The following is a 19324-nucleotide window of genomic DNA, read 5'->3' on the forward strand; positions in this document are numbered from 1 at the left end:
CTTTATACCAGGCGCTGAATCGATAGGCTCGGCTAAATGAAACACAGGAACCCCATCCAACAAAAAGGAAGCCAAGTAAGGAGGTACCCATTGTTTGTCTAGGAAAGTGTTTCTGCATTCAGTACTGCTAAAATACTTCATATTGCCTATGGAAATGGAAGAAAAGCGTCCAATTGATGTAAGTGAAAATGTATTGGACATGTTTATTCTTTTATTTTATGAAATATTTTAGAGGGAATCGAAAGCGAAAGCGGGAAAACGTCAACTTTTCTGTCGCTCCGTGTTCTTGATTTTCTGATCTGCTCTTATTTTGATAAAACTTTATAAAAGATGCATTAATCATTGCTAAATAAGCAGCTAAATGATCAGTATTTGGACTGTGAGGAGCCATGGCTGTGATTCCTAAGACTAGATAGGGAATTATATAAAAAATACATTCAATGTTTAAGGCAAACAATACAATATTTTAGTTAATATGTTACTGTTCTAATGGTGTTTTTAAATATATTTAGCATATATTAAAACAACCAAAAGCAGCTTTTTGTGAACGGACAATATTTAAACTGTATTGCCGTGTTTTTTGAAAATCTTCTGCATATAAATATCTCCCTTAAAGCATATAAACTTCATGCCTTTTTCCCTAGCTTTAACTGTAACTTGTCCTTGCAAGACATGCAAATTCATAGTCACCTCATCATAATTCGATTCCTTTTATTCAGTGACTTCAGTGAATCTTATTTTTCTCACTTCAGTGAACACCGTATCAACGATCTATCGTAGGTTTAGGAGTTGCTTATAATTTTAAACATTGCGTTACTACAAGTTTACATATTATTACGATAACTAGTATAGCTTTCTGTGAACATGTTAGTGACTGAGGGGAATATTGAGAATAATATGTGAAAGCTAAAATGTTAACAGCTGTACGTAGTTGTTATTGTCTCAGATGATCAGAAATATAAATAGCTTATATTGGAAGAAAAAAGAAAAAGGAAAAACTGAATTAAATAAGTGGGATTATAAGGATGGATTTTTTCAAGCAAGAAGTTCTAGTCCTAGGGAAAAAATTGAAATTTGGAAAAAACCTTTTTCTTAAGAACATATAATATTACTCAGATGATCTGCTTCATTGCCTTGCCATTTTATTTGCTTTTGGTTTATGAATTAATCATGGTTTTTAGGGTTTTCTGAGAATATGACTGCAAATGGCCTTATGGCAGTAATCAGTGTTGAAGCAAGGTTGACTAGTGGTTTTTGCTACATTAGAAAACTCATTAATAATTACATGAAGAAAACACAATAGAAATCATGACCATGAAGGTGATTTTATATCTGATAAAGATTCGTCTTCATTTGCATAAACTTTAACTTGGATTTTCTCTATCAAACTTGGTTCATTTCGTAAAAAAATCGGTACACAATGAGAACAAACATCATAAGTTTTCTAAGCCGTTCAATAATCTCGCAGATCGTGGTTTATCGGGTCTAAAACCACTCGGCTGCGCCTCGTGTTTTATACCCGATAAAACACTACTGCTCGTTTATTTGATACAAAATCGTGATTTGAATTTTTTTGAATGTAAAATTGATCTCTAAATAAATCAAAATAATTCAATAAATAATAATAAATATTCTTTTAAATCCCCAAATTAGAAATTGTCCAGTCAAATCTTTGCCCTCTTGGTCATTTTGGAGAGCAGTGTTATTGTTTAGCCAGAAACGAGATATGATTGAACTAAAAATAATTTGGCTGTTCATCATATGACTTGCAACTGACTGCATGACCATCATTTTAACCCTGTGAATCCAAAACTTGTTCCTTAAGGATGTTTATGGGCAAAAGATTCCATTGTCAGATTTTTTTAAACATTTTGCACGATGAAAGAATATCATACTAGAAGTAAAATAAACAAATAAAACATGGGGGTCTCCGACTTCATTTAGCCATCAGAATACGGTAAAAACACGGCAGCAACATAAACATGGAAAGCTGTCAAAAATTAGTAATGTTTTACTGAAAAAATAATTTGATCGTCCCCATTTTTCACAGAAGATTAGAAAATAGCCAAATAATTAACTAGTTAGCATTTTGAAATTTGTGTTAAAAATTAGAAATATAAAATGTTATTGTGCTATGTGTGGACTGGAAGCCTTCGCGTTACATGAAATTCTATTCTAATTATATACACAAAATATGTAATTTGGATTTGATCCCATTGTCAATTTTTTCATATTTTTCCTCTAAAGTTAGGTATCATAAAGTACTTTCAAAAAGCAAAATAAAATAGGGGGTGGTAGACTTCGTTTTAGAGCTATACAAGATTAAGGACCTTTTTATGATTTTTTGTTTATCAAAACCTTGGAATGACATCATTACAATGAGCGCACGCTCACTAAATTCATGCATATGAATTTATATATCATATAAATGAAATAGCATGTTCGCCCGGAATAACCTCGTTCCCAAGCACCATAACTTATCTATATTTCTATATCTTCATGTATTTCATTAGTGCCATGGGGTCCACATATTCTCAAATTCATGCATAGAAAGGATGTGCTCAAACAATGCCCATGAACGTCGTTAATGGTCACTGAAGTATGCGTCTAATCGGGTTGATACGTATGCAATCATTGTTTATTATTTTACATCTATTTGATATTTGCTAAATTTATACTTCAATATTTATTTATAGAAATATTATAATGCTAAAGTTGAGAAATGTGAAATTTCATTTTGTTGCAAGAATGAAGTTATTTTTACTTAATGAAAAGGCAACAAGGAAAGAATTAAATTCCTTTTTTTAGCTTCTAAATTTGCTTTCATTATTAATAATTTTATAGTACACTCAACAAAATTACTCAACTCTGATTGGTCGAGAGGAGTACAATTATAGCGTTAATTGTACTCCGTTGGAGTACCGAATTAAGTCGCTATGGCAACACGGCCAAAATAATGTCAAAACAATTATTTTCTATCATTTTGTACTTAAAAAACATAAATAAAATTTTAAAGCCGTAAGAACTAATCTTTTTTATGCATTTCAGCTGCGCGATGGACTGAAAATCGGCCGCCAAATAGATAAAGATGAACGGCATTGCTTCGCATTTTTTACTGAAATTTTGTTGAGTGAACTATAAACAAAAAATCGCATGATCTTCTCATACAATTTGGAATTAATAGACACTCGTAATGTTTTGAAAGTTCTTTAATTGCACTCACCTAAAGGCACGTGCAATTATAAGAACTTTCAAAACATTACTCATGTCTATTAATTTCCAAATTGTACTCGAGATCGTGCGATTTCCTATACATATAATATATATGGCTTGTCATTGTCCTTGAATCACCAACTGATAAATCTTTTAGACTCATTCGGATCACATGAATTTGATTTTTTCCTTTTATAAGACATTAGTGATAAAACTCCAGCATAACGTATAAGGAATTTTTATGCAAGCCATTTCATTGTTGTATACGTAATATACCTAATTGCTCCTCGCTTAAAAGCCGAGTGCAACTCTAGCTTCTTGAGTGTTTAAGCAACCTCCCAAGTGTTTCACAATATATGCCCAACTAAGCATTGTTCATTGCTTTTATGACAGTAAAACCGTAAAACAAATATTTGCTTATAAAAAAAAAAAAATTTGTGGTAACGAAATCCTCAGTACATAGTGCACGCTACTCAATCTTGTCAGTGTGCACCATCCATTTCTGGATGCAGTCTCACACCTGCTAATTAACCAATCAGGGCACGCATTATATCTTGGCTATGTTATAAATGAAACTTACCGGTAATAAACATCTTCATGATTTTACCCCTTATTTCAATTCTTATTCACAAGCATTGAACAAATAATAGCTAACCAAATCATTCTGTTGTCGTTGTAAAATTTGTTTTAGGATGTGGAAGCTGGCAATGCTGAAGGTAATTCAGCTCCACCTTCTTACGGCACTGGGGGATATACTGAACCTCCAACTTACCAGCAAGCTACAGGTACAGTATGTTATACTTACTATACCAGAAATTAGTACTCTTCTTTCCTTTTTTTTTTTTAATATATATAAACCAATGAAATGACTAGCCAATGTATTTGCATTATAATGAAAAGAGATAACAGATTAACCCTATTGAGAATATCTCCTAAGATCAAATTGGATTTTAGGAATGTTGATTTTTGAAGACTGAGGGAGGAAAACCCTCGAAGCGAGGGAAAGAATCAACAAAAAACTTAACTTACATATGACATCAAATAAATAGAGTCTGGGAATCAAACCTTGAGAATGGAAAAATCTCACCACTACACCGCCAATATTTCTCTGAGTTTATTAAGTTGACTTTGCTAAGAGGGTCAGGAAAGGCAGTAGCTGTAAAACTTAAAAGGGTTTTAATTGAATTGTTACATTAAACAAAGAAAAGAAGAAGAAAAAGAGAATAGAAAAACCAGGAGAAAGGGGGGTCTGTGTGTCTGTAACGCAGGAAGAAAAAGGATTTATACAGGGTTGATATAATGCAGCCTTTTACCTTGATTGTAAAAAACAAATTTTGTAGTATGTACATGTAATAAGCCAATCCATAGTGGCTTTGTTGTGTTAATTTATACAATAATAATCCTGTTGTTAACCATTTAATAATTATAGTATGTAAACTATATTTTTATGGCAATTGAGTATTTTGCTTCACAAAACTTGAAAGAGTGGTTCTATCCAATATCGAAACACCTCGACATCAGAATCCTTAACTGCATCTCATTTTTTTAGTATTTGCTTGGATATGGTATGGAACACTCTTCCAAGGCTTTGAAATAGTTATTAATAACACATGTATATCACATATGAAAATTGTGTGTACATAAAAACATTTTACATAGTAACTGCAATTAAACCTTAGATATCAGAAAAGATTGTTGAAATAAAAATTAAGAAACATTCATTTTGGATAAAAAATTTCAGAGCAAAGCTATATATACGCACTTTATGTTTTTATAAACTAAATAGGCATGAGCAGTGGCATTTCCATAGACTCCCCCCACTCCCCCCCCCATAACTCAATCTCATTGGTAATGTTATGTTAATGTGGTTTTCGTGGAGGGAGGTAGCCACAGAACCCAAAGAAAAACCCCCAAAAGCACAACAAACACTAGCTAGTATTCCCTTAAAAATTAATGGAATTTAGCAGTAGCATTTCCATAGTGGCTTTTTCCATTTAGAATTCTAGGGGTAGCCCCCCTCCCATTTTTTCCCTTCTCCCGTACAGTCTTGTCCAATCTTAGCCCCCCCCCCCCAACTTCTTCTCATACTAGTCTCATAAATTTTCCAATCTTAGTCCTTTAGCTATTTCAAAAAAGGTACTTGGCGAAGGTTTTATTGCATGTTCCATTCCAAGGTCAAATGAACCTTGGGCAATGATATGGAATTTTTCCAAACTTTGTCTGTGTGTTTTTCTAGTTATTTTTTCTGTGCTGACATTACATTGTACTTACACATGAATATCATATATTTCACGCTTTTTAAAAAAAAAAAATGCAACACAGAGCATGCAACAAGTAGCAAAACCTTCACCTGAACCTTATTTGAAAAAGCTGTTTATTGAAATTCATAGATATAGAGTTAACTTCTAGACGTCAAGTTTATGTAGTGATGTAGAAATATATCAATATTAAAATTAATCAAAAACATAATTATTAAAAAATTACTACTGTACGTATACCAAGTCCTTAGAGTATTTTAGGTTCATTTTTGCAATGTTATTTATGAAAACAATATGTTAATAATTTAATCATATATGTTAATAATTTAATCATATATGTTAATAATTTAATAAATTTTGATAAAGTTCTTAACATTTCTGTTTTATTCAGTTTATTTTCATTTCAACCTTTTATCTAATATCATAGGTCCAAGTAACACAAATACTTGTGACAATGAGCAATTAGTTGATTCAGAAGATGGTGTGCATATTCATGGTACAGTATATGTCTAGTAAATGAATATAAAAACCAACCTTCTTACTCATACCTTCTTGGCTTTCTGTATGGTCTGAAGTTTAATATTCTGTTGTTTTTCACTATAAACTTGGAAATATTTAATGTTTTTAAGCTACTTAATATACACACTGTGTTGTATAAAGCAAAGTTTTAATACTTTTAGATAATTTTAAAAGTGTTTCATATGGTTAATATAAAGGCTTACATATAAGGTAAGTTCTTAAACTTGTAATATCGATCTTTAACAGTTGATTCATAAAATTGTAAGGTATTATTAAAATATTATCATTCGTCTTCCTTAGAACACAATTTCAATTTTTTTTAAATTCATATAATGTTAATAAGAGGCAAGCTGTGTTATAATAGATTTTGTATGAGTGGGAATGACTATGGTGCTGATGTATGTGCTTATGTACAACATGGTACAGCTCTCCATTACAATAAAATTGGCTGTCTTATTGCGTTTGATTAAATCATCCAGTTACAACACATAGGTTTATGCCTATGATAAGATACAGTGCAGCTGATCATCAGGTACAACTATTTTGTGAATTGGGAGTATCATGTTTTGATTCTCACTCATAGAAAACATGCATGCACTTTATCTAATCTGTTTTCTATCTCTTTATTAATATTATACTAGATACCAGTATTTATTGTTGTCACAGGGCTAAAAATAACAGCCGGACAATTGCCAGTCATGACGACTGGCCAAATTTACTTTTTAGCAGAGCCAAACCTCATTTCTGGCTCAACCTTATTGAACAAAATGACCTGCAAGGCAAGGATTTGACCAAACAAGTTTCAATTCTAGCCAGACAATGTACAATGACTGGCCGGGAATATTTTAGGCCCTGTTGTCAGAGTAGTATGAGATTAGTATGCAATGTGACCCCAAAATCGATGTCAGTAAGGCAAAATCATACCACCTTCCTACTTTCAACCTATCCATCTATACCCTACCCCTATCAAGTCCCTACCAAGTCCCTATCGATTACCTACTGATACCCTACTGGTACCCTTCTGACACCAATTTATGGGTCATTATACTGTTAGACTGTCATAGTGTATTTTGGGCTGAATATCAAAACCATTTATCAAAACCCTAAAGTAACTGATAATTGGTGCTGTCAATGCCTTAGTTAAAAATATCTGCAGTGATAAATTAGATCTTTGATAATGTATGGCTTAATGGATTTATAACCAAACACATGGAAATCCTGTCTTATTTAGTCTCGATTTCTTAGCACCCAGTTATCATAATAATGCTATTACTTAGATGCTTTTCTTACCAAGGAGCTAAGGCAAGGATTTCTCTCCAGATCAATCCATGGTTTAAATATTTTTTTAGTTTTGTTTTTGTAATTTGTTTCCAAATATTTATTACTTGAGTCTCCTAAAGGAAATCTTTCTCAATGACTATAAACTGCAGTAGCTATCATTAGGCCTAGGAGATCGAGACTTGTGTAAAAGGGAGTCAGGAGTGACTTTTATCAAAAGTCTCAGGGACAGGTCCAGGAAATTCTGGAGAGGGCAATCTTAACAAAGTATGTTGCAATGACTTATTAGGGTAGAGCAAATTGTTCAACAGGGTTGACCAATGCTTTGGCTTTCTCCTAAATTATGGCTTGAGTGCCATTGATTCATTTTGCCGGAGCTAAGATTGGACCCTAAGTTGGGAGGTGTTAAGAGGGGCTGTCTAATTATCCACTTTCACTTTATTAAATTAATAGAAACATTCATTTGTTATTTATTTGGTATATATCGTGTTTGTCTTTTTTCCCCACCATGATTATCATGAATAATCAATTAAAGATAGAATGAATAGTACATGAATGCTTTCTTTTGTGTCCTATTTCAGAGCCTCCGCCATCGTACCAGTCATTGTTTGGTGAAATCAAAGAAGCAAGACAATCTGCCAGCTCAGTGTTTGATTTTCTCAAGAAACTCCTCATACTTCTCATTGGAACCAGTAAGTATTTAACCAGAACAAAAAGAAGTCTCCTTCACATACATCAAAAGTCCCACTGTACTGAAATAGGCTTCTATTGAATTGTGAGATACAATCTCTACTTTCTCCACTTTACTGAATCGGCCTCCTTCAGAGCTATGTTTTGAGAAAACATTTCTTATGTATCATGCAATTAGAGGTAAGGAGAGAAGCTAATGCAACCTAGGTCATAGAGAACTCTAGTAGGTCTGAAAGTGTTCACCAAAAGTCTGCCCAAGGAGCTTTCACTCTTGCTCCAAACCGGGGAGTAGTCTTGGTGTGGTCCAGGGGTTCTAGTACCATTTTTTATCATCCATACATACTAAGCCTTTCGAAAAGAAAAAAAAAACACATGACAAAGATTTTCCTTGGATGTTAGGGAAGGTTCGTTTTTTATGGGGGGAGGGGGAGGGGGCTTGGGGTTCAGAGGGGAAGGGAGTCATCAGTAAAAAATTGAAACTTAATGGTGGCAGGTCAAACCTTTATGATGAAAGCTGTTTCCTAGTTGAATAAATAAGAGGGTCATGAATTTCTAACAGAGTGAAAGGGGAAGTGCTATAACCATTTTCAAATGACTTTTGATAAAAGTCATTTTTAAATAGTTTACTGTGAATCTCCCTGCTTCCCCCCCCCCCCCCCCCCCCCCCACAAAAGAAACTTCCCTTCCCTTACTGATCTTGTCTTCCTCGATCTTGTACTTTTTCTGAGTCAAAGATCTTAATGACTTTTTTATTTTAGTTGGTTGCACAATTGCCCTTGGAATCATAATGGCAATTCCTATTTCCATGATTGCAATAGGTAAGTACATGTACCTGTGTTTATTATATTAGATTAAATTTATCGTCTAGAATTCTGTTTTTATTTTTATTTATTTTATTTTTCATGTTTCTGTGTTAATGTTTTATTCTGCACTATTCTTATTATATAGCTGATTAAGCAGTTACTCCCTATTACCCTATACCTACTAATGGTCTATCATAAATCCTGCGCTCTGATTGGCTGGGCTACTTATGGTCTACTAGTGATGGAACACTAGTAGCAAAAATTGCCGGGTTTTTTTAAAAAAATTGTATTTATTTATTTATTTATTTATTTATTTATTTTATTTATTTATTTATTTATTTATTGTATCCTTTTTTTTTTGGTCTCTTGGTTTATTGACACATAGCCCATTCGGGCTGCCGATCTAATTGTTAAATAGACCTTTCACAAATTCACTTGACTGACCACGAAACAAGTGCTTCAAGAGTAGATCGAATGATTGATTCATCGATTGATTGACTTTGCTCGTTAATCTCTTTATAGGAGCAACGTACAAACATGACTGTCCAACTGAGAGATACATCCCAATCTATCTCATTGTTGGAGGCTCATTTGGCATCGTACGTAACTTCATATCCTTATGCAAAAGAGCTAAAAGAGATCAGGATGACGAGTCTGAATCAAAACAGAGTCCAATCTTGTCCATTCTCGATTGCTTCCTCTTCGCTTGGTTCATAGCTGGTAATGTTTGGATCTACTCAAACTACAAACCAAGTTTTGAAAAAAGTTCAGGAGATAGATATTGCGATAAGACACTGTATCTTTTCGCATTTTGGTTAACTAATGCCACTTACATACTTATAGGTGTGACATGTCTATGTATGTGTTGCGCTGGGGTGTGTGCTGCTGTCATGGGCTAGAATGATGGCCAAATAATATCAGAGCATACTAGTTAACTAGTTTGATTACGATCAGAGTTAACTATAAGTAAAATGGATGAGAATTGGAAGCACTCAAATATAAACAGCACAAATTGATGAAGAATAACCTTGTTCCCTTCTTGGCGAAGTTAGAATATACTCTATAGTAAGTAGATGATAAGAATAAGTAATGTCAGATTCGAGTTTCACAGTGCACGTAAATGAAAGAGAAAAAAATTCTAAAGAGTGATCATGAAAAATAAGTTAAGAAGTAAAAGGAATCAAGGGAAAACTGCAGGTTGTAAGAATAATGATCTTGGGTACCCGTAAAGTGTAATTTATCATACGTACGTATTAGTATAATATTGGGTTATATATGCACAAGAGAATATTAAGTACTTCATATTCTCTTGGTATGCACTAGAAGAAGAAAAAACAAGGAAGTTGGTCCAGATTTTTTCATATTTCGAGCGCAAAAGTTATAGTTCAACTTAAATAGTTCTAGAGTATGATCAGTTCGAAATGTGTCAAATGGAAATCTTATTGGCATTTCTTTACTTTCACATCGAAATTATGCTTTAGTTTTTGGTTGGTCGGTCGGCCGTTCGTTCATTGGCGGTTCGTTCGTTTGTTCGTTCGTTCGTTTGTTCGTTCGTTCGTTCGTTGGCGGTTCGTTCGTTTGTTCGTTCCTTCGTTCATTCATTCGTCTCCATTCGTCCGTTTGCTCATTTGTGCGTTTGTTTTTAAGGGGGTTCACCAAATATCGACGAACTTTTTTGGAAGGTTTTTCGAATTATTCATGCCACATGTTTTAAAGTAACAGACTCTCTTCAAATGCCTTTTGACAACACGAGAATCCCCTGAGAGCCCCTGATGTATCTTCCCGGCCATGGATCTTTCTAACTAACAAACTGTACTTGGAGTACTGCCTGGCAAAACGCCGTCCCCTAGTTTCAAATTCCTGTATTTAACTTCATGACCATCACTGACAGAAACCCTTGAAACCTGGATACGCCCCTGTTAAGACCTCTTCCAATGTTAGTGTTTTCTTTTTGTTTTATGCTTATTTTAAAACAGTAAGTCAAAGCAGGCGTTCTTGTGGGTTTGGGGAAAACTTGGGTTGTGGGGGAACTTTGGAGTTTGGGGGGGGGGGGGGGGGGGGAAACCTGGGTTTTGGGGGAAATTTGGAAGTTTGGAACGAGCGAGAATTGAAACCTAGCAAAAAAGAAGCGAAGGGGAATGCCTAGGTCTTTTTTTTCTAGGTCCAATTTTTCTCGCGGGCTCGTAGCTAAAACAAGAATCCCAAACTGGCCCCGATTTTTCCTCAAAACCAACACAAGAACTAATTCTTGATCTTTTACCAGGATTTGAAGTTTCCCATGATCCTCAGCGATCTCAGCTTGTAGAGTTTTATTGACTAACTTTATGGAAATCAGTATGTTTAATATATAACTATACATATACATATGAGTCTGTAGTCTTCAAAAAAACCGGTATGCAATGAATAAGAAGGACTATTGGTACATAAATATATTCCGGCCTACACTCATAAAAAAAACAGTACATGCCAAGCAAGCTATTTCAGTGTCTTGTTCGTCTAACGCGTAACGGTTAAGACATATCTACCGCCTAAGGCGCAAATCATAATGAAGATGTGAAGTGAGTAAATGCATAGATAGATAAATAGCAGTAGAACTTCAGTTAAAACGATATGCTTAGTGCCAATATTTCGTGATACTGTATCATTAGAAAACAATAAATATCCATTAAATCACTTAGACTAGCAAAGCCGCCCACCTTTCCCAGAGCAGAGTCGATCTCTCTTCTTTCTCGACCTTCTTTGGGCGAAGGAAAATAGTCCCTGCTGCGGGAAAGCCACCTTTAATAAATAACGCGTGAAAATAGTCATAGAAAAGTGTACATTATACCCATCAAGATGATTGTATGATCTATGTAATATTAAACACAATAATTAAATGCACATTAGTGTCTTGATTTTTATTGATGTACAGTCTTAAAAATGCGAAATTTGTTTTAGTTGATCGTCATTTAATCGCCAAGCAGCTTGTAGTTCTATTGAAAAAAGAAAACGAAGTGATGGTTGAGACATTATAACATCACGATGACAATGTTAGGTTTATAAACACCTAGAGTGAATTTAGCTCGCTATTATTTTACGTTTTCATCTGTCGTAGGCTATAACGTCAGTATTGAGAACAACATTCCTCTTTTTTCGATAAATGGAAAATATCGACATTTCCACGGTAATTAAGCCCCACCCACGGCACTCGGCCAACATAGCCGGAAGAGAATCTAATGCCCGACGACTGATCACTTCGAACATTCTGTATACTACCTGTCATTTTCTGCCGGAAAAATCTTCCGTATTTTTCTACTTATCCTGAATCGGAATATCACGCCATTATGCATCTTTTTCAATAAACTTCATCGTCACTAAGGCGATAGCGATAGGTCATTTCAACATGGATATGCTTTCGTTGAATACAAAGAAATTGAATCAGTCTCAACACATAATATAGGGTCCATGTTCTCCCAGCTATTCTTCAAGATCTTGGAATGACCTATTTCCATATCGCTTTTCTCCTATTGCCCATAGCCTTTGGCGATAACAAAGTTACGTTGTTTGGAATAGGCGTAATTCAAAAGTACTAAAGTATTTGCCAAAAGATATTAATGATTTTGAAAAATGAGACGTATTTCATTAATGACATCGAGGAGGGAGCATTATCATAAATTATAAGGATATTGTATTTTATATTTCGACCCGCATTTTCGATATAATTGTAGAGAACTCGAACTAAGCTATCAGTCAGTATATGGGCCTTTTTGTATTGTTATTGTTTCCCTTCTACTGTTTTTTTTTTTTTTTTTTCCTTTTTTTTTGTTGTTGTTTTTTTTCCCCAGGACTATTATCAGCCGAGAAACTTGTCGACAAGTCGGAACTGACTTTCAAAAAAGCTGGCTATCTGAAACCAATTTATTATAATTTATGTCCTCTTAATCAGCTGGGAAACACCTGTGGAGCGGTTTGCTTTTCAGTATCGTACAAAACCGTAAAGAAATTCAAAGCTTTTTATTTAATGCCTTTTAATGAAGCTGCGGTACCCAGATGTACTAAGTTGTACATACCTATTTCCAGCCAACTTCAGCCAACTTCAGTGTCATATGAACTAAATTCAAGCCCGTTTATTCCAGCCACTATTGACAAAACAAAATAGCTTATGTGCTTATTCAAAATCTAAAGTAAGACAAAAGACGTTTATCATTTTTTTTTACACTTATACGATTTTTCAATATTCTTGAAGCATTGTTCACTTGGGTCTTATTTTATTCATGAGTCCTTTGTTCTTTCCTGGCACCTGATTGGTTAATCCTTTGTCTTGCTTCTGTTCACTTGATTTTAACTTCTAGTGAAGCCACAGGGACCATGAATTTCTAAACTACATCCTTAATTATTCCAATTTTTATCGACCGCAGCCCAATTTCTTTCCAGTTAACCACTCTATTAGCATGACCTAGAGTATACTACACCACAGTAGTCTTTTAATGGCTGTACAATAATTTTCTGGGCATCAAAAACTATTATGAAGTCAAATGATCCGTCGCGAAGAAGAGATCAAGAAGTGAGAAACAACGACCTCAGTCATAGGTGTTGATAAGAGTTTTGACTCGCTTGTCTAGCTACTTCAGAACGCTAATATGGTAAGTTATTATTCATGTGCCTATCGGAAAGAGCTTTTTCCCGTAGGAAGTAGATTTGTAGACATTTTGCTGACTTTTTGTTAGGCTTCTCGTAGTCCCATTGGCTCGGTCGTGTAATCCATCTTGAGAGAACGAATCGAATTTACCTCTACCACGAATACAATTTTAGACCCCTATTGTTTTATCTGTAAGAGCTTTTCCTTATTCCGGAGTCTTTGGAACATGTTCTGTTTTAAATTAAGAGCTCTTTTACGAGTATTGAACTGTCGGAGTCCAGCTTTTTAGACGATACAAAAAGCCATTCATCTCGGAAATTTCGACGCGCGCCACTACAAGTTTTTTGGTCACAATATTTTAACCTTTTATCGCTTTATTCAATGGCAAGAAAAGAAAGGATCAAAAAAAGTCAACATAAGGTAAAAAGAACAGCACATTATTCATCTATGTGCCGAAGGACTTTGTGATTTAAACTAAGGTTTTTTATTCTTTTTCTACGCTTCGCCAAGTGGAACCAAAGCGTCTTTACGATCCAAGACGCGTAAACATACCCTCGATCGAACCTTTGATCAATAGCATATTACGATAATCGTAAAACCAATTCTATAATGAATCAAGCTTTAGATTTTTTTAATGTATAACATAGTGGCCTAAATGATAAGTGAATTTTATATTGACTAAGTCTTAAACTCGGATATAATTTACCGCTAGTAGTAATATTATGGTATGGAAGTGAAATATTATAAAAAACTTGAAGACAATTGCTGGCTACAAGTTTTTCCAGTTGTAATTATTAATTTTTCTTAAATAATATCAAGAAAAATAAAACAATAGTTATCATAACTAGATGAATTCTAAATAGAAAATTTCTCCAAATGTTTTTTATAATATATATATATATATATATATATATATAATATATATAGTTTATTTTATCTGCTCTTTTATCTGCTGATCACCTTACAGCCCCCACACCCAATTTACATATCATTAAAAGTCGAAAAAGCAATTTTTTAGACAAATGCTTGAAACCATAGTAGCAGAATTAAATTAGAAATATTTTGGAAGATTTGCTTTGAATTTATGAATTGTTAATTTTATATTTCGATTCTAGTGGTGTTTGCTATTGTATTGTTTACTATATGTTTGCATTACCTGTGCACAGTTACACCAATGTGTGCAGGGCATTACATATACCCAGGCCGAAATTTACTTATATTGTTTAAAAATATTTGCTTTAAGAAAAGGTCAATTGATGTTTAGGGAAGATTCCTCCTCAAAAGCCTTATTTTTCTAACAGGCCCCCATTTAGAAGTTAACTTAATTTCTGAAGCTCCCAAACAACCCATGAAAATTTTCAAATTCAAATGGACCCTTTTCGAGTTCCAAATTACCACTGTGTTTCTTGATTACAGACTCATTTACTCTGGCTTAGCCTCAATTTTGCAAAGAATATTCACATGTTCCAGTCAAAGTCCGTCAGGCTTCAAAGTGTTCGTATTGTAGAAGTTGTGCATTCTTTACTTTATCGTTGGTATTTGTGAATATTTAGACACTGATTCGATTCTAAACCTGAGTAAATGAGTCTGTTATCAAGAAACACAGCGGTAATTTGGAACTCAAAAAGGGTCTATTGAGAGCCCTCTTGTATGCATGACAAATTTTTAGAGCTCCCTCCCTCTTTCCTGTCCCAAAACATTTTGGTCCCCCTTCCCTGATCTTGTCCAAGATAAGTATGAAATTGAGACATTGAAAGATAATAGCTTTAACAGCTTCAGCAACACTAAAGACATATTTCACTTTTGAAGCTGAAACTTGCTTATAACTTTTGTATTGATTTTTTTTAACCCAAGCTGTCAAATTATCTTTTAATAATAATAATAATAATAATGATAATAATGATAATAATAATTTTATTACTTATATAGTGCAAAAATTCATTAATATATGAATGCATAAATAAAAGCTTTTATAGAAAGAAAAAGACAAAAGTTTCATGAGGGAAAAATTCAACAATATTTTTGTACTTTTAAGTCCTGTTAATCATGTATGCATGAAAACTGGTAAAATAGGTACAATTTATTTTACTCTCTTTGAAATACTTGAAAACCATCAATATTTTCTTATTACTACAGTATCAAAAAAGCAACAACAGAGATTTTATAGAAGATGAGAAGATCTGGGATGAGTCTCTGCCTCCCCCATATGAGTCAGATCTATTTGGTCAAATCAAAGAAGCCAAAGAAACATCTGAAGGATCTTTAGATTTTTGTAAACGAGTCGTACAGTTATTTGCTGGAACAAGTAAGTTAGTGTACTTTTACATTTTCTTTTTACTCTTTACAATGATACTACATTAACCAAACCACCCATCAAATTTTAAATCAAATTGTATAGTTACAGAAATTATCCATACCCTTTCACCACCCCCCCCCCCTCCCCCAGAGGAATGTTTTTTAAGACTCCCCCCCCCCCCTCATTTACCCCCAGAAATTCCAATTTTCTTCCATACAAACTCAGTAATTTTGTTTTTTCTCTGACCCCCCTACCTTTTGGAAATTCCGAATACCTCTGTGGGGAAAGGGGAGGGGATATGGATAATTTCCAGAACTACGCATTGATGAACCATGTTTTTGACACTGAATAACAGGATGGTGACAAATTCTGGAGATTATTAACCTTTTCTTGTTCACTCCTGATCATACACACATGGGTAATTAAAGGGAAATATTCTTAAAATTTGTGCAGAATTGTTTAAATGCTCATTACTGATTGGCTAATTGATTGGCTATGAAAATTTGCACCTTGGTTGGTTTAGTTGTAATGTAAATAAGGTTTGAAGGTTTTGAAAAAATGGTATGCAGTATGGAGAATTTCTGGAACTACAGGCTGTACAAATTCTCCAGCTATAGGTTGCTATCAATAGACGTCACTTCGGTAATAGCTCTTTTTTGATGGCTTGTAGAATCCTGGAGGTTGTTTTGATCTTTTGTTTTCTGGTTTCATGTCGTAGAAATAGTCATATACAATAGTTTGAGGACTTATTTTGACATGTTTTGGCTTAACATCCGCTAGTTGCCCCCCAGTCAACTCCAAAAAGTCACGTGATTGATAGTAAGCAATTCCCCCCTTCAGAAATCAACTTGTAAATTCTAATTCAATCAATTGGCTGCCTAATCAAGTGGGTTAAAGAACCTGTTAGGCTTTCTGTAGTCCAACCTTGGAAGGTATTAATCCCATTTTAATTTTTTGAACCATAAGATAAAACCCTGTATTCAATAACAGCTAGCTCTTAAACATCTAAATCATATGCTGCGTGCAGTCCTTGTGCACCACTTTAAGGTGTCAGGACATGCTTCAGACCTACATTTACAGAACCAGAAATTTTGTGACAAAAAAAACAATTTGCACTTCACAGTTGGATGTACAGTGGTGCTGAGTCTTTTGATGGCTTTGCCGATGGCTATGGTTATTATGGGTAGGTAATATGGAATCTTTTTTTTTTTCCAGTTAGGTATCCTAAAAAATGTGCATATTTCTGATTGGCAGTTGGAGCAGGGGACATTTTATATCTGGATATTTTATATCATTTTATTCACCTGAAAGCAAAACAAGATAAAAAGTAAATAGGGGAAAAAATGTACCGACAATGTATTTACAGTCCTAACATTAGTCCAGATAGGGAAGAATTGTGCCTTTGGCCTAGAAAATGGACCTCAGCCTAATGACCTCGAATTATATCAGTATATTTAATTCCTTGAGCACAGGGACATTTTCCTTATTGGTCATACTCAGACCTCCTGGCCAGTAAATATTTAAACCTGTACATATCTGTCTAGCTATTTCAACTTGCCCTGCATTTATCAGTCTTAATACTTTTCTTTCATTGCTAAAACCAGGTGCAAAATATAAGGATGACTGCCCAGTGGAACCATTTATTCCTATTTATTTAATAGTTGGGGGATCATTTGGAATGCTAAAGACAATAATTGTACTTTGTCAAAGAGCCAGAAGTCATGACGACACAGATACCGATATAGATGAAGACCAATCAATGTCTAGTAAATTCATAGATGGTGTTCTCAATTTATTCTTATTTACCTGGTTTATCGCTGGTAACATTTGGGTGTACAGTAAATATAAGCCTAATCCAACGCCGCCTGCGAATGATGCAATGAACTACTGTAACCCAACACTGTACATGTTTGCATTTTGGGTTATAACTGCAAGTTACATTCTTATGGGAGCTATTTGTTTTTGTATCTGTTGTTTAGGAGTCTGTGCAAGTTGTACGGCATTTTTCGTTACTGTCAAGGATTAACTAAGCATAGGAAAATGAATGAATATAGTTGGTTTCATGTAGTTTTTATTTAGAGTGATATGGTATATTACTTACCATCCATCACCACTACCACACAGATCTTAAAAGGGCAGACACATGATGAGACATTGCCTGCAACGGCATAAAGAGGCTGAATTTTTTGTGTGTGCTTTTTTTTTTGTTTGTTTGTTTGTTTGTTTGTTTGTTTGTTTGTGGGGAGGGAAACATTGCGTGACGACCCTAAGAACGGCTGCAAAGGAGGCTGAGGGTAATTTGGTAACCTCTATTTTCTGTACACTGTTCTCATAATGGCTGACAAGTGCACGAAAACGAGGTCAACCAGTCATTAGTTTACAATAGAAGATAAAAGCACATGAAATGCGTTCATAGAATGAAAGTAAAGAAATTGACTTTTTGTTTTGACCTGAATTCGTGCTATCCACCTTTATTTTGTATGAGCAGCCTTGCTCATCCTTGCAAGATGACTGGATGAATTCCTTTTCGTGCGCTCGTCAGCCATTATGAGAATGGTGTATAAATTCACGACATCTGGGTTTTTGGCTTACATCAATCAATCAAAGAATACTTAACTTGTACTGTTGGAATTGGATTGACTAGAAAACGCGCACAACTTGGGCCACACTTATTGAGCAATTTCGGTATAAAAAGGGTTATTTGTAGATTTAGATATTATTTTAATTCAATAGACCTAGATCCTACATCTTCATTTTTTCATACATTCAAATGTTGTCATTGGAAACTGTTGCTAAGCAACATACATATCTCATTCTTGTAAGTGGATCATATTTAAAAAAGCACGAGAAAGAATCAAATTTTCTAGAGCAAAGGGATTTTATTATTCTGCCATGTAAGATGGCATGTAATGATACAAAACCCCTATATTTATAGCTGATGTTGCACTGGACGATTCGCAACAACAATTTTTCGCGATACGCCGTTGGGCGAAAAATTGATGCTGTGTAACATGCCATGTACAACGATTTTCGGATTTGCCAACGCGTTGCAAGTTTTTGATTTAGCTTCAAAAACTTGCAACGCTTCATCGACGATTTTTCACTCAACGCACACCCAAAAATGCAGCTCAATACTTTCATAGAGCGAGGTGATGTCAATAAAGAAGAGCATCATCGAGCTGCAGCTTGTATTAAGAAAAGCTTTGCATATATATGCTTTTTTTTGATATGAAAATTTCCCCATGATGCTCAGTGATCTCGGCTTTCTAGGTTTTTGGTGACTAGGTTTTTGGTGACTAACTTTATCGAAATAAGTGTATACTTAAACCAAAAACCTAGAAAGCTGTGATCGCTGAGAATCATGGGGAAATGTTTTATATCCAGCAAGTAAAGCTTTTGACAAACTGCAGCAGTTGAGGATGCTCAGAGGAGGTTAACTTGTAACTGGTAGAAGATCTCAAGTCCATCAACGACAGTTATCAAGCGGTTGAAACATGTAAAATGTATCTACCCATAATCCTTGCCGGTCTCAGCTTTGTAGCTTTTCAGGTGACTAACTTTATTGAAATAAGTGTATCGTGAAAACGTTAACTAACAAAATCGTACAAATTAGTGCAGATATAATGTTTTTAATTTTTACAAAGCTTTT

At 34.5% G+C, this 19324-nt stretch overlaps 2 protein-coding genes across 3 annotated transcripts; both read left to right on the forward strand.

Annotated features, from left to right (window-relative positions):
• The first annotated feature begins 53 nt into the window (after nt 1–53).
• LOC116291520 (transmembrane protein 272) lies at nt 54–10010 on the forward strand. Of its 2 annotated transcripts, XM_031698692.1 has the most exons (6): nt 54–178; nt 3905–3998; nt 5899–5967; nt 7850–7960; nt 8717–8776; nt 9284–10010. In XM_031698692.1, exons 1-6 carry the CDS (start codon nt 149–151, stop codon nt 9658–9660), a joined length of 741 nt encoding a protein of 246 aa, XP_031554552.1. In that variant the 5' UTR covers nt 54–148; the 3' UTR covers nt 9661–10010. The 2 variants fall into 2 exon arrangements, with proteins under 2 accessions (XP_031554552.1, XP_031554553.1); XM_031698693.1 differs by lacking the exon at nt 5899–5967.
• A 3055-nt stretch (nt 10011–13065) lies between these two features.
• LOC116291522 (transmembrane protein 272) lies at nt 13066–17728 on the forward strand. The gene is made up of 4 exons (XM_031698695.2): nt 13066–13383; nt 15516–15684; nt 16799–16858; nt 17280–17728. Exons 1-4 carry the CDS (start codon nt 13381–13383, stop codon nt 17699–17701), a joined length of 654 nt encoding a protein of 217 aa, XP_031554555.2. The 5' UTR covers nt 13066–13380; the 3' UTR covers nt 17702–17728.
• Nucleotides 17729–19324: the final 1596 nt, after the last annotated feature.

This window comes from Actinia tenebrosa, unplaced genomic scaffold, assembly GCF_029948245.1.
Source record: "Actinia tenebrosa isolate PJP-AT-01 unplaced genomic scaffold, QUT_ActTen_1.0 PGA_scaffold6__47_contigs__length_16458017, whole genome shotgun sequence".
NCBI classification, from domain to species: Eukaryota; Metazoa; Cnidaria; class Anthozoa; order Actiniaria; family Actiniidae; genus Actinia; species Actinia tenebrosa.